The 18,738-nt window shown below is 36.0% G+C and overlaps 1 protein-coding gene across 4 annotated transcripts in view; it reads right to left on the minus strand.

Moving 5' to 3' along the window:
• ARID4B (AT-rich interaction domain 4B) overlaps positions 1 to 18,738 on the minus strand; it is a 127,004-nt gene that overhangs the window by 45,963 nt on the left and 62,303 nt on the right. For all 4 annotated transcript variants that reach the window (XM_022553212.2, XM_022553209.2, XM_022553210.3 and 1 more), the window contains exons 7-11: positions 18,566 to 18,657; positions 9,314 to 9,452; positions 5,509 to 5,588; positions 3,721 to 3,797; positions 2,183 to 2,337 (exon numbers count right to left, since the gene is read on the minus strand). In XM_022553212.2, the coding sequence (XP_022408920.2) occupies positions 2,183 to 2,337; positions 3,721 to 3,797; positions 5,509 to 5,588; positions 9,314 to 9,452; positions 18,566 to 18,657 (543 nt within the window). The remainder of the gene's footprint in view (positions 1 to 2,182; positions 2,338 to 3,720; positions 3,798 to 5,508; positions 5,589 to 9,313; positions 9,453 to 18,565; positions 18,658 to 18,738) is intronic.

The raw sequence follows: 18,738 nt of genomic DNA on the forward strand, positions 1-18,738 counted from the left end.
TGCCTCTTTATTTTATAAGCTAGCAGAAAAAAGGAAGGAAGTTAAAACAACAAAAACTCATGTTGATAAACTATTGTGCTTGCTAATTGGGAAGAAAAGAATCAATGACAATTATTAGTTTGCTCAGGATGAATCTGTATTTCTCAACTTAAACATGGTCCACATACACTGGATTGTGGTAAGGTAGTCACATATAAGTCTAAGGAAATCTGTTTTCTAGATATTATCTTAAATGCCCCCAAGGTACAATATTTGACTTACATAAACTGCCAAATGTATTCCTGTTGCAACAAAATTTAAGTGAAGTTTGTATTTAATTTTAAAAAAAAGTTTAAACTGGAAACCAGATCTGCTTTTACAAAAACATTTGTAAAACATAAATCTAAGTGACAGAAGTTTTGGTAACTAGTACTTACTGATCATCTGTTACACGTTACACACTATGACAGACAGAGTACAAGTAAGACAGAGTCCCTACCATTGAGGAGCTTACAGATTAGAAGGAGAGAAAACAAATAGAAAAATAAATATATGTACATATGTATGTACACGTATATATGTAGGCAAAAATTTCTACAAGGAACAGTAGTAGTTTAGATTAGCAAATCGAGTGATTAACTTTTCCTAAGGTGAGGAAGGTGATAGTTCTCAGAGGGTTTCCCTTTACAGAGGGGACATGTCAGTAGGATTTAAAAAACCGAACAGGACTGTGTCAGGCTGACGGGGGGAGGGCACTGTAGGCAGAGGTATTGGTTTGTGCAGAGGTGAGTAGAAACGAGGTATGTAATTTGATGTTGCTGCAACATAATGTTCATAAGTAGAAGGGTAGGGAGTTAGTTCCCTGGCGGTCCAGTGGTTAGGACTCAGCACATTCACTTCTGTGGCCTGGGTTCAATCCCTGATCAGGGAACTAAGATCCCGCAAGATGCACCATGCAGCAACCCCCCCTCCCCGCCCCCAAAAAAGTAGGAGGGTATACCAAGAGAAGTGATATAAAAAAAGGCAGGGGTGGGACTACAAAGGGAGGTTCTAAAAGTGAAGCTTGATTTTCAGAGTGATAAGAAGCAACTGCAGAGGTTTTAAGCAAGGAACTGATGGCTCCGAGCATTTTAAATAGAAGGCAGTGGGGAAGGAGACTGAAGCCTGCAAAACTTTTACACTACACACCGTCATAGATCACTATATTATAAAACATAAACTCTAAAACAATCCTATTTCATTACTAGTTTCTTACTATAGTTAAATGGCAGAATTTTATAACTTACCTAAAATATTACACATTAACTTATCTTTGTTTCCTAAAAACATTAAATACAATTCACTTCATGGTCACGTATTGCAGCTTCACTATCTGCACCATTACCCCAATAACTTTGATAAAGTTGTCCAAGAAACCATTAAAGAGCACAGTGGTGCAATGTCACTAGTAATATTATGAGCATCTTTTCCCGGTACTTGTCATTGCTCGACCTAAAGTAACAGCTACAATAAAATATAAATTTAGCTCCTTGATCCATATAAATTGACAGATGTCTTATTTATGATCTAATTAGAACTATCTACCCAATTGTATTAGATAAAGTCATATAAGATTCTCTGAATTAAAGAGATATTAATCTTTACTTTTTTTGCTATTTATTCCTTTAATACTAGATGGAAGACATATTTTATATTTTACTAGGTATTTTAATAAAATATGCAGATGTAAACATACTATGAGGTGACAGCTGTCTACATGATGGTAAAAAGCATATGAAAGTAGAGTTTTCCTATATTAGGTAGGGATTTCCTTAACCATCTGATAAACAAAAAGCACAGCAAGATTAAGAAACTTTTTCCCTTTTTATTTTTTTAATTGAAGTATAGATGACATACAATATTATATTAATTTCAGGTGTACAACGTATTGATTTGATACATACATTACGGACTGAAGATTAAGAAATATTTTTGAGGTTACTAAGATAACTATACTTAATATTTTTAATTTCACAAGACCATATTTCTGTTTTAAGGTAAGCAAGCAAACTACTTGATTATGATGAATATCAAAAGTACAACCGTATTATGAAATACTTCTAATGTTAAAAATATTTAAGTGATTAATGACTTTAGCCAAATCCCAACTCACCAAGGAAACATGTGTCCTTCATTTGAAAAGGCATCAACTATGTTTACTCACCTCCTCTTCACTGCTGTTGTCCTCCTTTGCTTTTTCATCATCTTCCTCCTCCTCTTCTTCCTCTGCTTCACTGCTAGAACTATCTTCTTTCAACTCAGTCTTCCAGTTAGCAGGAATAGTTCTACTTTTGTGAAACTCAAGTGCCTGATCAAAGGCTGGAAAGAAACCATAAACTATATCAACTGGAGAAATTAAGACAACTGATTTGTCTAAAAATACTAATAGGATAAAGAAATAAAAAACTATTGTGCTGCCACCACTGACATTTATGAAGTGTTTGCTATGAGCTAGACGCTATGCTAACTGCTTTTCCATGCAGCAACTCATTTAATCTTAACAGTTTTAGGCATTAGGCACCCATTTCATAGACGGCAAAACTGTTACCATTTTTTTTTTTTTTTTTTGCGGTACGCAGGCCTCTCACTGCTGTGGCCTCTCCCATTGCGGAGCACAGGCTCCGGACACGCAGGCTCAGCGGCCATGGCTCACGGGCCCAGCCGCTCTGCGGCATGTGGGATCTTCCCGGACCGGGGCACGAACCCGTGTCCCCTGCCTCGGCAGGCAGACTCTCAACCGCTGCGCCACCAGGGAAGCCCAAAACTGCTGCCATTTGAAGGTGACTTAGGTTCAAACAAAGACAAAAGGGGCAGTTTTCTTCTTTTAAATGAAAATTAAGAGTGTCTAGTAAAAAATACTTTAAGATAGGTAAATCTTTAATCGTTTTATCAAAAAAAAGAGATTATTAAACAGTATTATATACCAGGCACAGAGTCATTGTAATAACACACAATACCTGAAAATATACTATAAATATGTCCTCTACATTTTTCGTTAAGCCTGAATTAAAATTATATTAACAATTAGCTTAAACTAAAATTAGCTAGACAGTTATTCTCACTTTATAATAAATGGAAATAAATTCTAAACCATAAATTCTTGATGATTTTTAACCAGTCTACATAGCATATTATTTGACTCAGTGAACATGGGCAAAGAAAAAATAAACAGCTATTTACAATGCTAAAAATCAAGTAAGAGATGCAATTATCACGTATTCCTTAATAAAATATAACTACGGTTATAAGAAATGCCAAATCAAAATTACTTTGATCCCTGTTTCTACCATCCTCAGGAACTAATATTTTATTTACTAGGCAAAAGCCAGGCTACAGTAACAGCTGATGATATTGTTCTTTCCCATTTTTAGACTATTGTCCCAATTATAAGCTAAAAAAAAAAAGAATACCTATGATAACAAAAGGCACGTGGGTTTACAAAAGTATAAGTCGCATAGAACCAAATGTAACTTTAAAGACTTAAAAAAAATTTTAAGACCAAAAGAATATTTAATCCTCAGAAATACTTTTTACTTTTTTCTTTTTTGCCCATGCCACACAACTTGCAGGATCTTAGTTCCCCGACCAGGGATCAAACCCAGGCCCCAGCAATGAAAGCTCCAGAGTCCTAACCACTGGACCGCCAGGGAATTCCCCATCAGTTTTTAAATTAACTATAATTTGTTCCAAAATTATCCTTACCTTGTTTTAATACAGCATCAGGCTTTGGTGCAGTGTCACTAGTAATTTCATGGACATCCTTTCTTGGTACTGAAGTACTATATTATTTTTTTAATTTTAAAGGAAAAAACCCACAAAAATACAACAGAGATTAATTAAGAGTCCAATTACCTACCACAGAAAGATACTGAAGACATGGGAATACTGACATTTACAATGAAAATGATTGCATACAGGGTTGCAAGTCCCAAATAAAATGCTAGGCAGGATGTTAAAACATGTAATCATCTACAGAAGGACCCCACCTTAAGAGATGTTTTATAAACAACAAGGTATTCTCAAATATCAGAGGACTTAGCTAAATGCAATACTAAGAACACTGAAACACTGAAAATAATAAATTAAAATGTCTGAATAGCAGAATGCATCAATCCAATAAAAAATAAGTTGAATAGCAAGAATTGGCCATCATCTTAGGATAAGCACAAGAAATTACTAAATTTAAGACTGGAAGAACATGTACTATTTTATAATGTAAAATGTTCTTTTAACAAATTTTTTTTAAACTGAATTCTAGGTTCACAAGCAAACTTCTAACATATAATTTAAGGTTTTTCATGGAACTTAGCAACCGTAAGGAGGGGCTGGATGCAAGCAACTGGGAGAGGTTCATTCTATCATATACATCACATATTTCCTATTTTACACTAATAAATCATCATTCATCTTTTCTGCACTTGGTTTGTCTCAACCAACCCACAAAAGCCTAAAAACTATTCCAAATACATTTTTCAGCCTGCTTTTTCGAAGCTTTTTATTTAAAAATTTCAAATATATACAAAAGTAGACAGAACAGTACAATGAACTCCCACATATCCGTTACCCAACTACAATAATCATTAACTCAGAGTCACTGTTTCATTTATACCCCTACCTACCTCCTCCCACCCCAACTGGATTATTCTGAAGCAAATCCCAGACATTATATAGTTTAATTTATAATATTTCATTACGGAGCTTTAAAAGAAAATTCTGTTAAAAATATAACCATATCATTATCACACATTTAAAAATTCACAGTAATTTCTTAATATCATCAAACCAGTATTCAAATTTCTCTGATTATCTCCATTTTGTGAAACTGAGTTTCATATAGACTGTTTTTAAAAATCACATTTCAGAACTTGAAAACCCAAACACCAATCTTAAAGCATGATGATCCTCTTAAAGTATAGTCACCCAATAAGGCAAAATATAAAATACATGCATTTTCTAGTCACACAATTCTTCAAGAAAGAAAAAAACACAGTTGTTCAGTTCCAGAAAAGTTCTACATGAAAGGTCACTTTCTTAATACTTAACATACATTTATAGTAATTCATTTTAATCCTCAGCCTACTGCAGAAGTCGAATGTTACACAACAGGGTAACCCTAACCCATTTAGACATAATTAAAAATGACAGAAAATCCTAATTAGACATTCAAAAACAATAAATATATCAATATCAATCAAGTATTAGATATGGTAGATATATCGAATTTTCCTCAATAAATCATCAGCTATTACATAGGCAAATACTGACAAATTAGACAGCACTTAGAGTCTGGTTTAGAAAAGACCAAATGAACAAGAAGAGACATATCATAAGACTACTATACTTAATGATAATATGAAAAATGACCATACTCTGAAACATCGTGTATGATGAGAAGGAAAAGCATAAGGTCATTGGAAATAACTAATTTATAATTTACCATCCCAATCTGGAAAAACAGCGTATTTTTCATACCAAGTGAATTATACTTACAATTTGCCATCTTTGAAAGATCGAACAAGAATATTGTCTTTTTTCACAGCAATTTCATCACTACAATCAGGACAAACCACCTTTTAAAAAAAGTGTGAAACTATTATAACTAAAAGCACATTTATAGATAGTTATATAAGTATCAATTACTTAAATCCTTTTCAAAAATAGTTTCAGCTTAAAATTTAAAAACTAATTTTAGTTTGAGGGTAAACAGCTACACACACATGTGGGAACACACACAAGTAATTTTAAGTTTATATCCTTCCCACTCTCTGGATTAATCCACATTGTTTTCTGACACAGGCACGGTGTTGAGAGCAGAACTGTGGCTATGACTAGACTGAAGCTGTGGACAAAGTCTAGGCAGAAATAGAAAGCTGGAATGAGAGGAGCTCAGGGGTGGAAAAAGAGGGAGGGCTAGTCCAAACAAAGGGTCTGCAGCAGGGCTATGAGAACAGCAGGACCAAAATGGGATCAGATATCAGAACCTTAATCAGAGCAGTCTCTATCTTAAAAAAGACAGAGATGACGTTCCACTGATTACTTACATTTAAATATACACTTTAACACATGCTAAAATTTCTCCATAATACTACCCACTCTAAAAAGTAAGCATTTTAAACTGGGTACCTTCCTGGAGTCTGTATAAGATTTATTATGAACAAAATATTTATTTTATTTGAAGTCATCTCAACTATTACTTAAAGGATAAAGCATGCCTTCCCAAAGGTAATACTAATGTAAGACACCTATAAATTTTTATTATTTTAATCCCAAGATAGCCCACTAGATATACCAAGAACAATAGTATATTTACAGCTTTTAATGAAAAATGGGCTAAGTAAGTATGACAGATTTAAGGACTGTCTCATTAGCTCTGAAAAATGACACAATAGTACATAAAGGCATGTATTCTCACCACAGGTTTGAGAGGAGTGAGAAACAGGTAAGTTCTAGTTCAGTCTTTAAAAGGTTAACAATTTCCATAATTGTAACTGCACTGCATTAAGAGCATTGCTTAAATGTTGATGGCATTATGAAATAATTCACTCATGAAAGTCTTTTACATGCGTTAGCATCTACGAAAACTTTCCTATCATTTCAAAAAAGTCCAGAAGTAAGTACTTAATATCTGTTCATTCATTCATCCAGTCACTCTACAAATATTAACTATTTCATCAAGGTACCGTACTAGACCACAGAGGCCTAGTCAGTCACCGTTCCTCCCCACAATGAGCTTGTATTCTAGCTGGAAAGACAAGCGCTAAACAAGTAAGTGCACATTTATTTAACTGCTATTGTGATAAGTCTTTATCTAGGTGGTCAGGGACCACTTCCTTGAGGACACAACATTTAAGCTCAGCTTTGAAAGCTGAGTAGAAACTGGCTTGACGAAGGATGTATGTGTGTACACGTGTGTACCACAGGGCTGCGCTGCAAGCAGAGGAAATGCGAAGGGTCTGACACAGCAAGCAGTGGAGCCCATTCCAGGAAGCAAAAGGTCAATGTAGCTAACTTTCTGCCTGGGCTGAATAAGTGAGGTAAACAGAGTTCAGATTTGTCAATCTTGTATGCCATGTTAATTCTGAGGATAAAATCTAAACTCTTCAAGGGAAGGATCCAAAGCAAGATAATGTCATAATAGAATTGCCTTTTAAAAAATTACTTTGACTGTCATAAAGAAAATGGACCAGAGAAGGACAAGAGTTGGAAGAGATGAAGCTACTGCAAATCTTCCAGGTGAGAGATGGTGACCTGGATGTAAAGTGGTGCTGATGGCAAATTAAAGGAACAAGAAATATTAGAGATAATTAGGGAAGTGGAGAGATGACAGAGAAATGCTTACATTTCTGCCTCATGCAAATGGTGTCATTCACAGGGAGAGGAAACAATGGAGAAGGGTCATGTTTGGGAATAAGGGAGGAGAGAATAAATTTAGCTTTAGGCTTATTAAATTTTGAGGTGAATTAAATTTTGAGGTGACTAAAGGGCAGCCAAGTGGAGATAATGATAGATAGATACCCAGGTCCAGAGCTCAGAGTAGGGGTCTGAACTCTAAGCTATAAACTTGGGAGTAAACAGTCTAAATATCAGGGCTCTAAAACTGTGAGCCAAAATCACGCATTTTTTTCTTTCTCATGAGCTTAGGATTTTGAAAACCACACACGTGACAGCTTTGGCCAGTGCTGACGATGGCGTGTAAGTGGGTTCACTCTCCATTCTGTTACAGGAACTACAATCCACATTTTATCCCATTCACCCATGCATGTGATTTTCTTTGGTCCCTAAGACATTTCAGTTTATTATCTCTGCAACCAATGCTATAAAAGGGGATGAGATCACCCTAAAGAGAATACAATGTGATATATTCTGAACCTTGAATAACAACATTTAAAGCTTGGTTAGAGGAGAAACAGTGAAGGAAACTGAAAAAGAGGACTGCGTGAGTCAGGGAAGCTAAGATTTCCTCCTCTTAAAATGGGGGTAAATACCACTTATGTTTCAGCCTCAATTAGGATTAAATGAGACCATGTGCTTACATGAACAAGCTAGCACAGTGCCTGGCCAGGAGTGCTCAAAAAACATGGTGGCTATTAATAGTTCCTAGAAGTATGCAATTGTTCTCTAACATGATGTTACCAAGCAGTTGTTAAAATTTACTCAATTTATAAACACTAATTTTAAAAATAGAAATACAAATACTGCTTATGTGATTATGTCAAGATTGTTTGATTCAAAACACAATTTCACACTCTAGTTGATAAAAATTATTTATCACTTTCCAAAAGATCTCAAATTTGTGGGGAGGATAATATGTATCACTAATGCTAAGATTTTTAAAATAATGATAAAATCGTTGACTAAGCAGATTACTAACCTTTCAGTATTGTATATCTTTAAATATTTTTCTCATCATCAAGGAAACTATTTAGAAATTATGATGAGAGAATCTTAATACTGAAAATACTAAAGTGCAAATTTTAATGTTCCTTTTGTTTTAGAAAAAGACACACAAAGCTCTTTTAAAACATGTATTCAAAAGAAATTCTTTCAAAGAATCTTAGTGCTTTAGGAAAAAAGAAATGATCACATACACTGACACTTCCGTTTTTAGCTTGCCATTAACCCAAAGCTTGACAAGTTACTTAACCCTTCTAACACTCAGTTTCCTTATCTCTAAAAGAGGATAAATAATACATACCTCATAATCAGCATAAAGACCTTAGCACAATCCTTACACATAACAGGCATCCAATAAATGTGTAATGGATAGATGGATATATGCAGAGGTACAAAGGTATCATAAAGTATTTATACTTATTAAAATAATTGCCCTCATCAGGTTTAATTATAACTGTAAGAGTTGACAATTATTGGGCATTTATTTTGTGCAAAACACTAAACACTTGGGATAAAGAATACAAAATGTTTACCGAAAAGGATGAAAAATAGATATCATTTGTAGACAACAGTAGAAAACAAGATTCTGTTCTTCTTTTGCAGCCTTTTGCATGGTAGATTTAGAAGTTTTAAAAGTTTGCATGAGGAATTTTTCACCCAAAATTGAGCAGTGTAACATACCTAGGCTCTAAAATTATCATGATTTTCATCCTTTCTCGGATGACTTCAGGAGTTCTTTGTACTCAGAAATAACTTTCAAAGTAATTTTGTGTGAACTGAATGATGCTAAAACCATTTCCCCATTTTGTACCTATGAAAAAACACTAGTAAGAAAATCAACCGTTTTCTTCATGAACTTATATAGTTGAAAATTAAACTCTTTCATACTGAAGTTACTCACCAATGCAGGAAACCATAGTGCTTTCTTTTTATCCAAACTAACGTAATCTACACATACAACTTTTCCTAGCAGCTCATCAATCTGTTTCCTATCATCCTCATCTTCATCACTGGAGGATGAAGAAGACTCTTCCTCTGGTCTAGAGAAAGAAAAAAAAAGAAATATTTCTATTTATCTTCACAAAGAATAAGCACACCAAGCTGATGAATACAGGTATTCTAGAAATCTTACCCCATTTCCTACAACCTACAGAATGGCTAATTTAAATTTTTAAATAATTTTCTAAATTTGTAAAGAATAATAATAATTTTTAAAAGGTTATCATTAGAGGAAAGCAATCCATTTTCCTAAAAATCTTCTGGATTTATTTAGTGCTATTTTAAAACATTAAGGGAAAGATCAGAACAGAATAACACTGGTCCCCAAATTCTCAAAAAGCTAAAGGCTCCATATGAAGCATCCCAGTACTGCACTAAAATATACTAGATCCTCCTCTCAGATTAAAGGAATTCTGGAGATGGCAGTTTTACACTCACAGGACAAAGCTAATTTTATTTATTTATTTATTTTGGCCATACCACACGGCTTACGGGATCTTCAGTTGCCCGACCAGGGAATTGAACCCGGGCCACCACAGTGAGAGCACGGAGTCCTAAACTTTGGACTGCCAGGGAATTCCTCCAAAGCTAATTTTAAATAGGGGAAGGCAGATCTTTATTAATGGGGATCAGGCTGAGGAGAGGAAACACTCTGGTAAGAGATCACCATTGTTGTCTTTAATATCAAATATACACAAACTACATATTCATAAGATGCACAATATGGTTCTTTTGTATTATGTTAAAAACTCCTTGGGCTTCCCTGGTGGCGCAGTGGTTGGGAGTTCGCCTGCCGATGCAGGGTACACGGGTTCGTGCCCCGGTCCGGGAAGATCCCACATGCCGCGGAGCGGCTGGGCCCGTGAGCCATGGCCGCTGAGCCTGAGCGTCCGGAGCCTATGCTCCGCAACGGGAGAGGCCACAACAGTGAGAGGCCCCCGTACCGCAAAAAAAAAAAAATTCCTTTCAGTTACACTGTATATTGGACTAGTAAGTTAGAAAAAAGAAAAAGGAACTATACAAAACCATCCATTTGATATTAGAGGAAAGTATAGTAAAAAGGAAAACTAAAAGGAAAACAAAAACAAAAAAAAATTCTGAATCTGGTTCCGAGATAGCCCACAATTAGTGGTAAAGAAAACAGATTCTAGTAACTGTGATCAAAATGCCCACAATAACTGTAGTGACCTAAATGGGAAGGAAATCCAAAAAAGAGGGGACATATGTATACGTATAGCTGATTCATTTTGCTGTACAGTAGAAACACAACATTGTAAAGCAACTATACTCCAATAAAAATTAAATGGGCTTTATGAATCAAAAAAAAAAATGCCCAGAATAAGTAATGATACTAAGAAAGCTGAATAAATAGACTGCAAGAGAATGAGAAAAACAATAAAATAAAAATGATATTTTTATAAAATAAAACAGGATGACAATATAAATGTCATCCTTTTATATTTATATATTCCAATGTATTCCAATATATATTTATATATTCCGACGTAAATATAAAGGAAGCAAAACCTATTATAATACTATTAAACATTTTAGAGTGACAGGGGGAATATCACTATCTGATTTCAGTGATCACTCAATTAACCTAAAAATTGTCCCGTGATAAAAAAACAAAGCAGGGCTTCCCTGGTGGTGCAGTGGTTAAAAATCCACCTTCCAATGCAGGGGACACGGGTTCGAGCCCTGGTCCAGGAAGATCCCACATGCCGCAGAGCAACTAAGCCCGTGCACCACAACTACTGAGCCCACGTGCCACAACTACTGAAGCCCGCATGCCTAGAGCCCATGCTCTGCAACAAGAGAAGCGCACCACAATGAGAAGCCTGTGCACCGCAACGAAGAGTAGCCCCCGCTTGCTGCAACCAGAGAACAGTCCGCGCGCAGCAACCAAGACCCAACGCAGCCAAAAACAATAAATAAAATAAATAATTTTTTTAAAAAAGCAAATCTTCAAAATTTGCTACTGAGTAGAACTACTGTACTTCAAATGGCACTTAAAGCAGTTTAACCCTGACCTAGAAAGTAGGTAGCAGGAAAAATCAACACACCTTCATATTAGCAGAGCATAAAACCTTACAAATTGGCACAAAGCTTGGGATAATAATGACAGACTTCACAAGTCTGATTTCTACTTGATTAGAAGAACTTCTCAAGGACAACACAACCAAATTTAAAACCATAATTATTGCTTTTTTCAAAGTAGTCACAGAAGACTCATTCAGCTGGGGTTTTATGGACACCCTTTCTGCCATTATCATCAGCAAGACAGAAAGTCACAATGTCACAAATAACATTAATCAAATTTGTAAAACATAGAAAGAGAAAGCTGGGCCTTACTTGGCTAACAATGTCATCTGCAACAGTAATGAAAATTCTAATTTCTTTCAGAAGACTTAACAAATGTGAAGACTTCAGACACGAGAAAGTTATATATATAAAAATGTAAACTGACTGGCTACATAAAACATCCATCCACTTCACATCATGTCCAGACTCCACTCCAAAACCATTCCCCACTCGTGGACTAGATTTCCTCCTCCCTCTCACCTACTCAAGCCTTTATTCCAGCAATGCTCGCTTCTCTCTCCTGTATCAATTTTTCTGCCTCTACTAGATTGAGTTCTACCAGTATAGTGTTATTTCTAAGAAAACGCTGTTACTTCTCCCACTTAAAAAAACAGAAGATCCCCTGGCCTCACTTTCTCCACCAACTAATCCTCCCCTTGGCAGAGAAACAGCCTAGAATGCTTTATCCCCAGACATTTGGAAACTTTTTCACCTCCTCTAAGTGTCTGTTCAAATGTCACCTCAATTACGTTACACTGATCACCTTATTCAAATTTATAACCTGCCCATCCCAATTCCCCCGCCCAACCTTACTCTTATTATTTCCACAGCACTTACAAATTTATCATACTACATAATTTGCTTAATTCTTCTGTTTTTTTCTGTATTGTCTATCTCCCCGCATACGAGAGAATATAAGCTCTAAAGGCAGAGGGGTTTTTTTGGCTACACCGCAGGGAATGTGGGATCTTAGTTCCCCAACCAGATATCAAACCCATGCCCCCTGCAGTGGAAGCGCAGAGCCTTAACTCCTAGACCGCCAGGGAAGTGCCCTGGAGATTTTATAAATACCTGTTTTGTTCACTGATATATCCTAAGTACCTGAACAGTGCTTGGCACAGTTCAGATGCTCAATAAATATTTGTTGACTAAGTGAACTGAATAGGTTTATTTCTTTTTACTGTGGTACTTCTGATTTCTATTTCTCCTGAAATCACAAAATGTATACAATCAGTATAATGTATACAACCAGTATTAACCATACCATTATACCTAAGGCTCCTTTTAACTTTACCTTTTAGTGGAGTTTAGCCAGGAAATTGTTTACATAAGACTAGTACTCAGTAAACTGATATACTAAAATAAATGAGCATCAGAAATACGTTAAGGGAGCAAAGATAGAACAAGCAGAGAGTCTGCTTGGTGTTTATTGCCCTCTGACACTGTTGCTTCTCTGGTACCAGGTATGTGTTCATAGAGCCACAACAAAATAATGTACTGTCTCTGAAATAATGTCTGATGACGCCACTGGAAACAAAGCTAATTACATGAGAATGTTTACTAAACAAACTAACAGCTAGACACTTAAAGCTGATCACACATCACTATTAACTGTAAATTAATTGTAAATCAAGTAAGAAGAACTTTAGACAAGACACTTGCCAAAGAATATCAAATAATGAGGTACAAATATAAAATTGAGCCAGAAACTGCAGAGGCTCAATCTCTGAAATGAAATTCGGACTTTAATGATCCTTATTCTTTCAAACAACTAACTCAGTTTCAAATTTTGTACAGTAGATTAAACATCTGTATTAGTATCAGGAACACTGAACACGTGTAGCTTCTTAGAGATTAAAACATACAGAACATAAGAACATGTACAGACTTAATAAAAGTGTTTTAATTTTTTCCCAATTTTTATCAAGAAGGAAACTAGAATCAAATTCTCATATCAGAATAAAGCAGTGAATAATATAAAGAACTTCTGGACTTAGATAGTGGTGCTGGTTGTAAAAATGTTGTGAATATACTAAAAAACACTGAACAGTGAATACTTTAAAAGGGTGAATTTTACATGTGAACTATACCTCAATAAAAAAAATTTTTTTAAAGGTCTGCAGACCTGTATACCAGGTACAAATCACTAGTTTATTGGGTAAATCTTAGCACTGTCACTGGGTAGAACCTGTACCCACAAATAATCTCTAAGAAATATCATTATAAGCCTTATTATGCTTTATACTTTTTCTGAAGGATAACAGCAAGTGGACTGCTTTCCTACAATAGCAGTTGCATATATACTTTTGCCAGGTTATTGGAAAAAACTTTTGAGGGAGAGGGGCACAAATACTTCTATAATTTCAAAATTCTATTCTTTAGGTAGAATCAAAGAAAACCTCTGCATACAATGTAAATTATAAGGGCAAAATTCACTCAGGTTATACATAATCAAAAGGATCAATAACTTGCTTTAAAAAAATTAAGCTAGAGGATGATAATCTTTAAAAAATAAAATACCTGAATATATTAGGATTAAAAGCAGAATATAAATAAAACAATTAAAGGAAGGTATCAAAAATAATTTTGGGGGCTTCCCTGGTGGCGCAGTGGTTGAGAGTCCGCCTGCCGATGCAGGGGATACAGGTTCGTGCCCCGGTCCGGGAAGATCCCACATGCCGTGGAGCGGCTGGGCCCGTGAGCCATGGCCGCTGAGCCTGCGCGTCTGGAGCCTGTGCTCTGCAACGGGAGAGGCCGCAACAGTGACAGGCCCGCAATTTTGGAATAGCTGGAGGCAGATTAACTGGTATGTATGTAGATTAACAGTTCTTAAAAGAAAACAAAGGTAGTGATATACCATTGCAACAATGGAGTCTGGGGAATCCTGGGAAGAGATAACCTTATTTATCTTTGTACAAATTTTAAACGGCAATCAGAGAACCATAATGAAGACGTTTTTGAGTTCAGTAATGGAAGAGGAAATGAAGGTCAGATAAATGACCTTAAGATCCAGGTTCCAGACTTTGTTGCAGAAAATCACTCTGAAGAAAGGGGAGAAAGAACTTTGAGGAAGCGTAATTTAAGGAGGTGAGCACTTTAAACTGTGGTACTTGCCTGTGGCACTTACACACCAAGGCTTAAAGCACTAAGCATGAACATCATGGCGTCTGTTGGCAGTGAGAAAGAGCACAGTAGTGAGGCGGAAGGAACAGCAAGCAAAGTAAGACTGCAGATGGGCTGCGCTTCATTTCCAACACTAGTAATTCTCAACCTTTCACCTGCCTTCATACTTTGCCCATGTACAACACAATCCCAACAGCAAATCTTTCATTACACACAGATTCTCAACAGGAAAATCACTAACTCAGAATGTTTGCTAGAGTCTTTAGAAAGCAAACATAAACTTGCTCAGTGACAACTGCATGCTTTCTTCTCATATACAAGAAAGGGAGACTTCAGCTAAGAAACATAGAAGACATTATTTTAATAGACTATAATTTTCGGTCTTTTTTGGGGGGAGACGCACTGCACGGCTTGTGGGATCTTAGTTTCCCGACGAGGAACTGAACCTGGGCCCCTGGCATTGAGAGCATGGAGTCCTAACCACTGGACCACCAGGGAATTCCCGTTTGGTCCTTTTTGTAGACCATTCTATGTGAGATTCCATAAATTATCTTATTTAAAAAATTTTTTTACACTTCTGGATGACATCTGTAGAAAGGTAAAATATGTCTAAATATTAGACGCAATTTTTTTCAAAATTAAAAGAATTCTTGATTCAAACACTGTTTTCCCTATAATATTATATAATATACAATACAGGAATACTGTTTTTAAATTCATAAAATATAGCCCTAAACAGTCCTTCCTGTTGGACATAAGCACTAGTAAGCAGAATTTTTACATACTCACATATAAACACATTTTTACATGTAAATGAAATCATGTTACATACTAGTATTTCATTAAAGTTTTTTCATTCAATACACGATGATGATATCCAGTACTTACATAGTGATTATTTACTACTTAAACCCTTTAAAGGACAGAATTCATTTCACCTTTGCAAGAACTCTGAGAGTCAGGGAATACTATTATCGCAATTTTACAGATGAGAAAATTGAAGCATGAAAAGACTAAGCATCCTGCCCAAGGTTACACAGCAAAGAAGTGGCAGAGGCAGGAGTCAAACCCATGCCATTTTGCTCCACTGTTCATACTCTTTTATTTCGGGGGGCGGGGGATCGTGCGGCATTCTGGACCTTAGTTCCCCGACCAGGGATCGAACCTGTGCCCCCTACAGTGGAAGCACAGAGTCTTAACCACTGGACCACCAGGGAAGTCCCTACTGTTCACACTCTTAACTCAGCCACACTTTCACTCTCAAGAGCTGGAGAAGTGGAAAATCTTTGCCAATGAAATAAATTTACATTAAATACACCCACACCTCACTGTTCTGACATCATCAATCATAGTTAATTAAGTTGACTAGAGGCTTCCCTGGTGGCGCAGTGGTTAAGAATCCGCCTGCCAAAGCAGGGGACACAGGTTCAAGCCCTGGTACAGGAAGATCCCACATGCCACAGAGTAACTAAGCCCGTGCACCACAACTACTGAGCCTGCGCTCTAGAGTCCGTGAGCCACAACTACTGAGCCCGCCTGCCACAACTACTGAAGCCCGCACACCTACAGCCTGTGCTCCACAACAAGAGAAGCCACCGCAATGAGAAGCCCGCGCACCACAACGAAGAGTAGCCCCCGCTCGCCGCAACTAGAGAAAGCCCACGCGCAGCGACAAAGACCCAATGCAGCCAAAAACAGTAAATAAATAAATAAATTTATATTAAAAAAAAGAGTTGACTATAAAGCTACGGGAAGACCCTAATGATCAATGGTAGATAAAATTTTAATTCACAATTGAAGTTATTTTCAGAGATGTCAAAAGATTTAACCTATAAGTGCTTCAGTGAATATTTTATGGCAATATAATAGCCCTCTGAAAAAATTGAAAACAATATTAGATCACAATAACATCTAGTAATCACAAGAGGACTCTTTCATACTAATAATGCCATTACACATTTTTCATCTATTTTCCTTTCTGACTAGAAGACTCATATTTTCAAAGTTATACAAAGAAGAGTAAATAACAGTTACAATCTCAGTATCCTAAAAACAATCAAGTGACCAGCAAGTTACACTGCAAGTGAGAGACATTTTTCACCTATTAATTGAGAAAAACATTTTCTAAAATATTCAGAGTTAAGTGAGAAAAAGAAATGCATGGCCCAAATCACTAGTAGGAAAATAAGTAATATTAAATATTTTTTCAATGCAAGGATTAGTCTTTTAATTTCCTCCTTCAAATGAGTCATTATTTATTTCCTGTTAAAACTCATTTGGAAAGTAACTGTAGTACTCTAAATAAAAAAGAGTCAATCAGTTGAGTGGGAAAAGGCCTATGGAACATGGGTGAGGTCAAGTCCTGGTCCCTTCCTTCCTGTGTTCCTTGGATTAGTTGCTGTCTCTGAGGCCAATTTCCCCAATTTTTAATAGGGATAAAAATAATACCTACCTTCATGAGTTCGCTGTAAGGCTGCAACTAAGCTATATGAGAGAGAGGGCTTACCCAATTTTTATCTCCAAAACTTAGCCACTACTAGATTTAATACCTAACTCTATTACTTTGAATGAAAGCATTCACTTACATTACAAGTTTCAATAATTCAATTCAATATTTTTAATAGCTACTCTGACAATATTTGGCTCAGGCACATTAAATTTTTAAAAATTTTATCTGAGTAAAATACTCAAAATCGTTTTTAAACAATTTAACCTTCAACAGAATAAATTAAAAACTACATTCTCTTGCCCCATCCTCTCCCATTTTCTTCTGCTCTGTGGAAGCAACTGCTTTTAACTCTTTCAGCTCTGACAGTTAATACCTTATCTCTAAATAACAGTCCTATACCACTATTTCTATATTTATACATTTTAGACGTCATTGTATTGACTTCCCGTTGTTTTAAGGACTTAACTTTTACATTTGAGCAACCTCTCTACCCTCCATCCTATTACTATAGTGTTCTTTTCTTATATAATTTTGAGGGGAGAAACTAAACGCTTTTACTATTTTTTTCTCTATCTGTTATCATCATATCTTTAATTTCCCCCCAATGTTCCATCATACTAGATAACAAGTCCTCCCTTTAATAGAAACTTCCATTCCTCCATTCTGCATTCTACTGACCACTAGCATCTAGTGTTACTATTGAGAAGTCTGACGCCATTCTGCTTCTCACTCCTTTGCAATAAATTATTTTTTCTTCCTGAAACTGTCTGAAGATTGTTTCTTTCTCTCTGATGACTTGAAATTTCATGACTCTTTGATCCTGTGATCCTTTTAAATTTAAAGCCTTTTGGAGCCTAAGCACATTTCATTGAAAGTAATTTGTTAAATATGCAGAACATGTGGCACAACTGCAAGAAGACATAAAAATAAGTAGGATAGTTCGGCTGTCAGGAAGATTTAAATTACTAAGAAGGGAAAACAAACACGACAGTGATAATAATAGGTGAAATACTGTCTATGACATTAGATAAATGCAAAGGATTTAGAGGGCTCAGAGGAGAAAAAAACATGTCTGTTTTTAAGGAAAGAGTGGGGAGGCACAAAATGGTTCACATAAATGTGGGAGCATTTCTGGTTAAGAACTGAAGAATGAGTGAGCCGGTGGCATGGAAGGGTGGCATTTAAGACAGAAACAGCATGAATAAAAAACATGACATCAGGAAAACAGAGGATGTATCATTCAGGAAATACTGACTAATTCCATTTTGACAATGACATCAAGATACGTGTAAGGAGAAATGGCAGGCAGATAAATAATATAGCTGTTAAAGTTGACTGAGCATGGAGAACCTCAAGCACCCATGCCAGAGAGTCTGAAAGTACTCTTCCATTCAGTTAGCATTTTGCAAGTTACAATTTAAAATTAATAACTACTAAAACAATACTGGAACGAGAAATGAATTCAGCTTCAACTAACAGTTATGAAAATGGACTTACATATGATTAGATCTTCTTCCTCTATTTGTTTTCTTTCCTATGACTGGAGTGCCAAAATGTTCAGGGTTGGTGAGTGGGAGCTGGTCTAATGTCTGTGGGTAGGAACATAAACCCATCAAAAGTTATTACGTTGCAAGTTTTTTTTTCTTTTTAAACCAAATCAGTTTAAGAAT

The sequence above is a fragment of the Delphinapterus leucas genome, chromosome 16, assembly GCF_059928025.1.
Source record: "Delphinapterus leucas isolate spDelLeu-1000000601 "Yukka" chromosome 16, BTC_Dleu_Yukka2, whole genome shotgun sequence".
Lineage (NCBI taxonomy): Eukaryota > Metazoa > Chordata > Mammalia > Artiodactyla > Monodontidae > Delphinapterus > Delphinapterus leucas.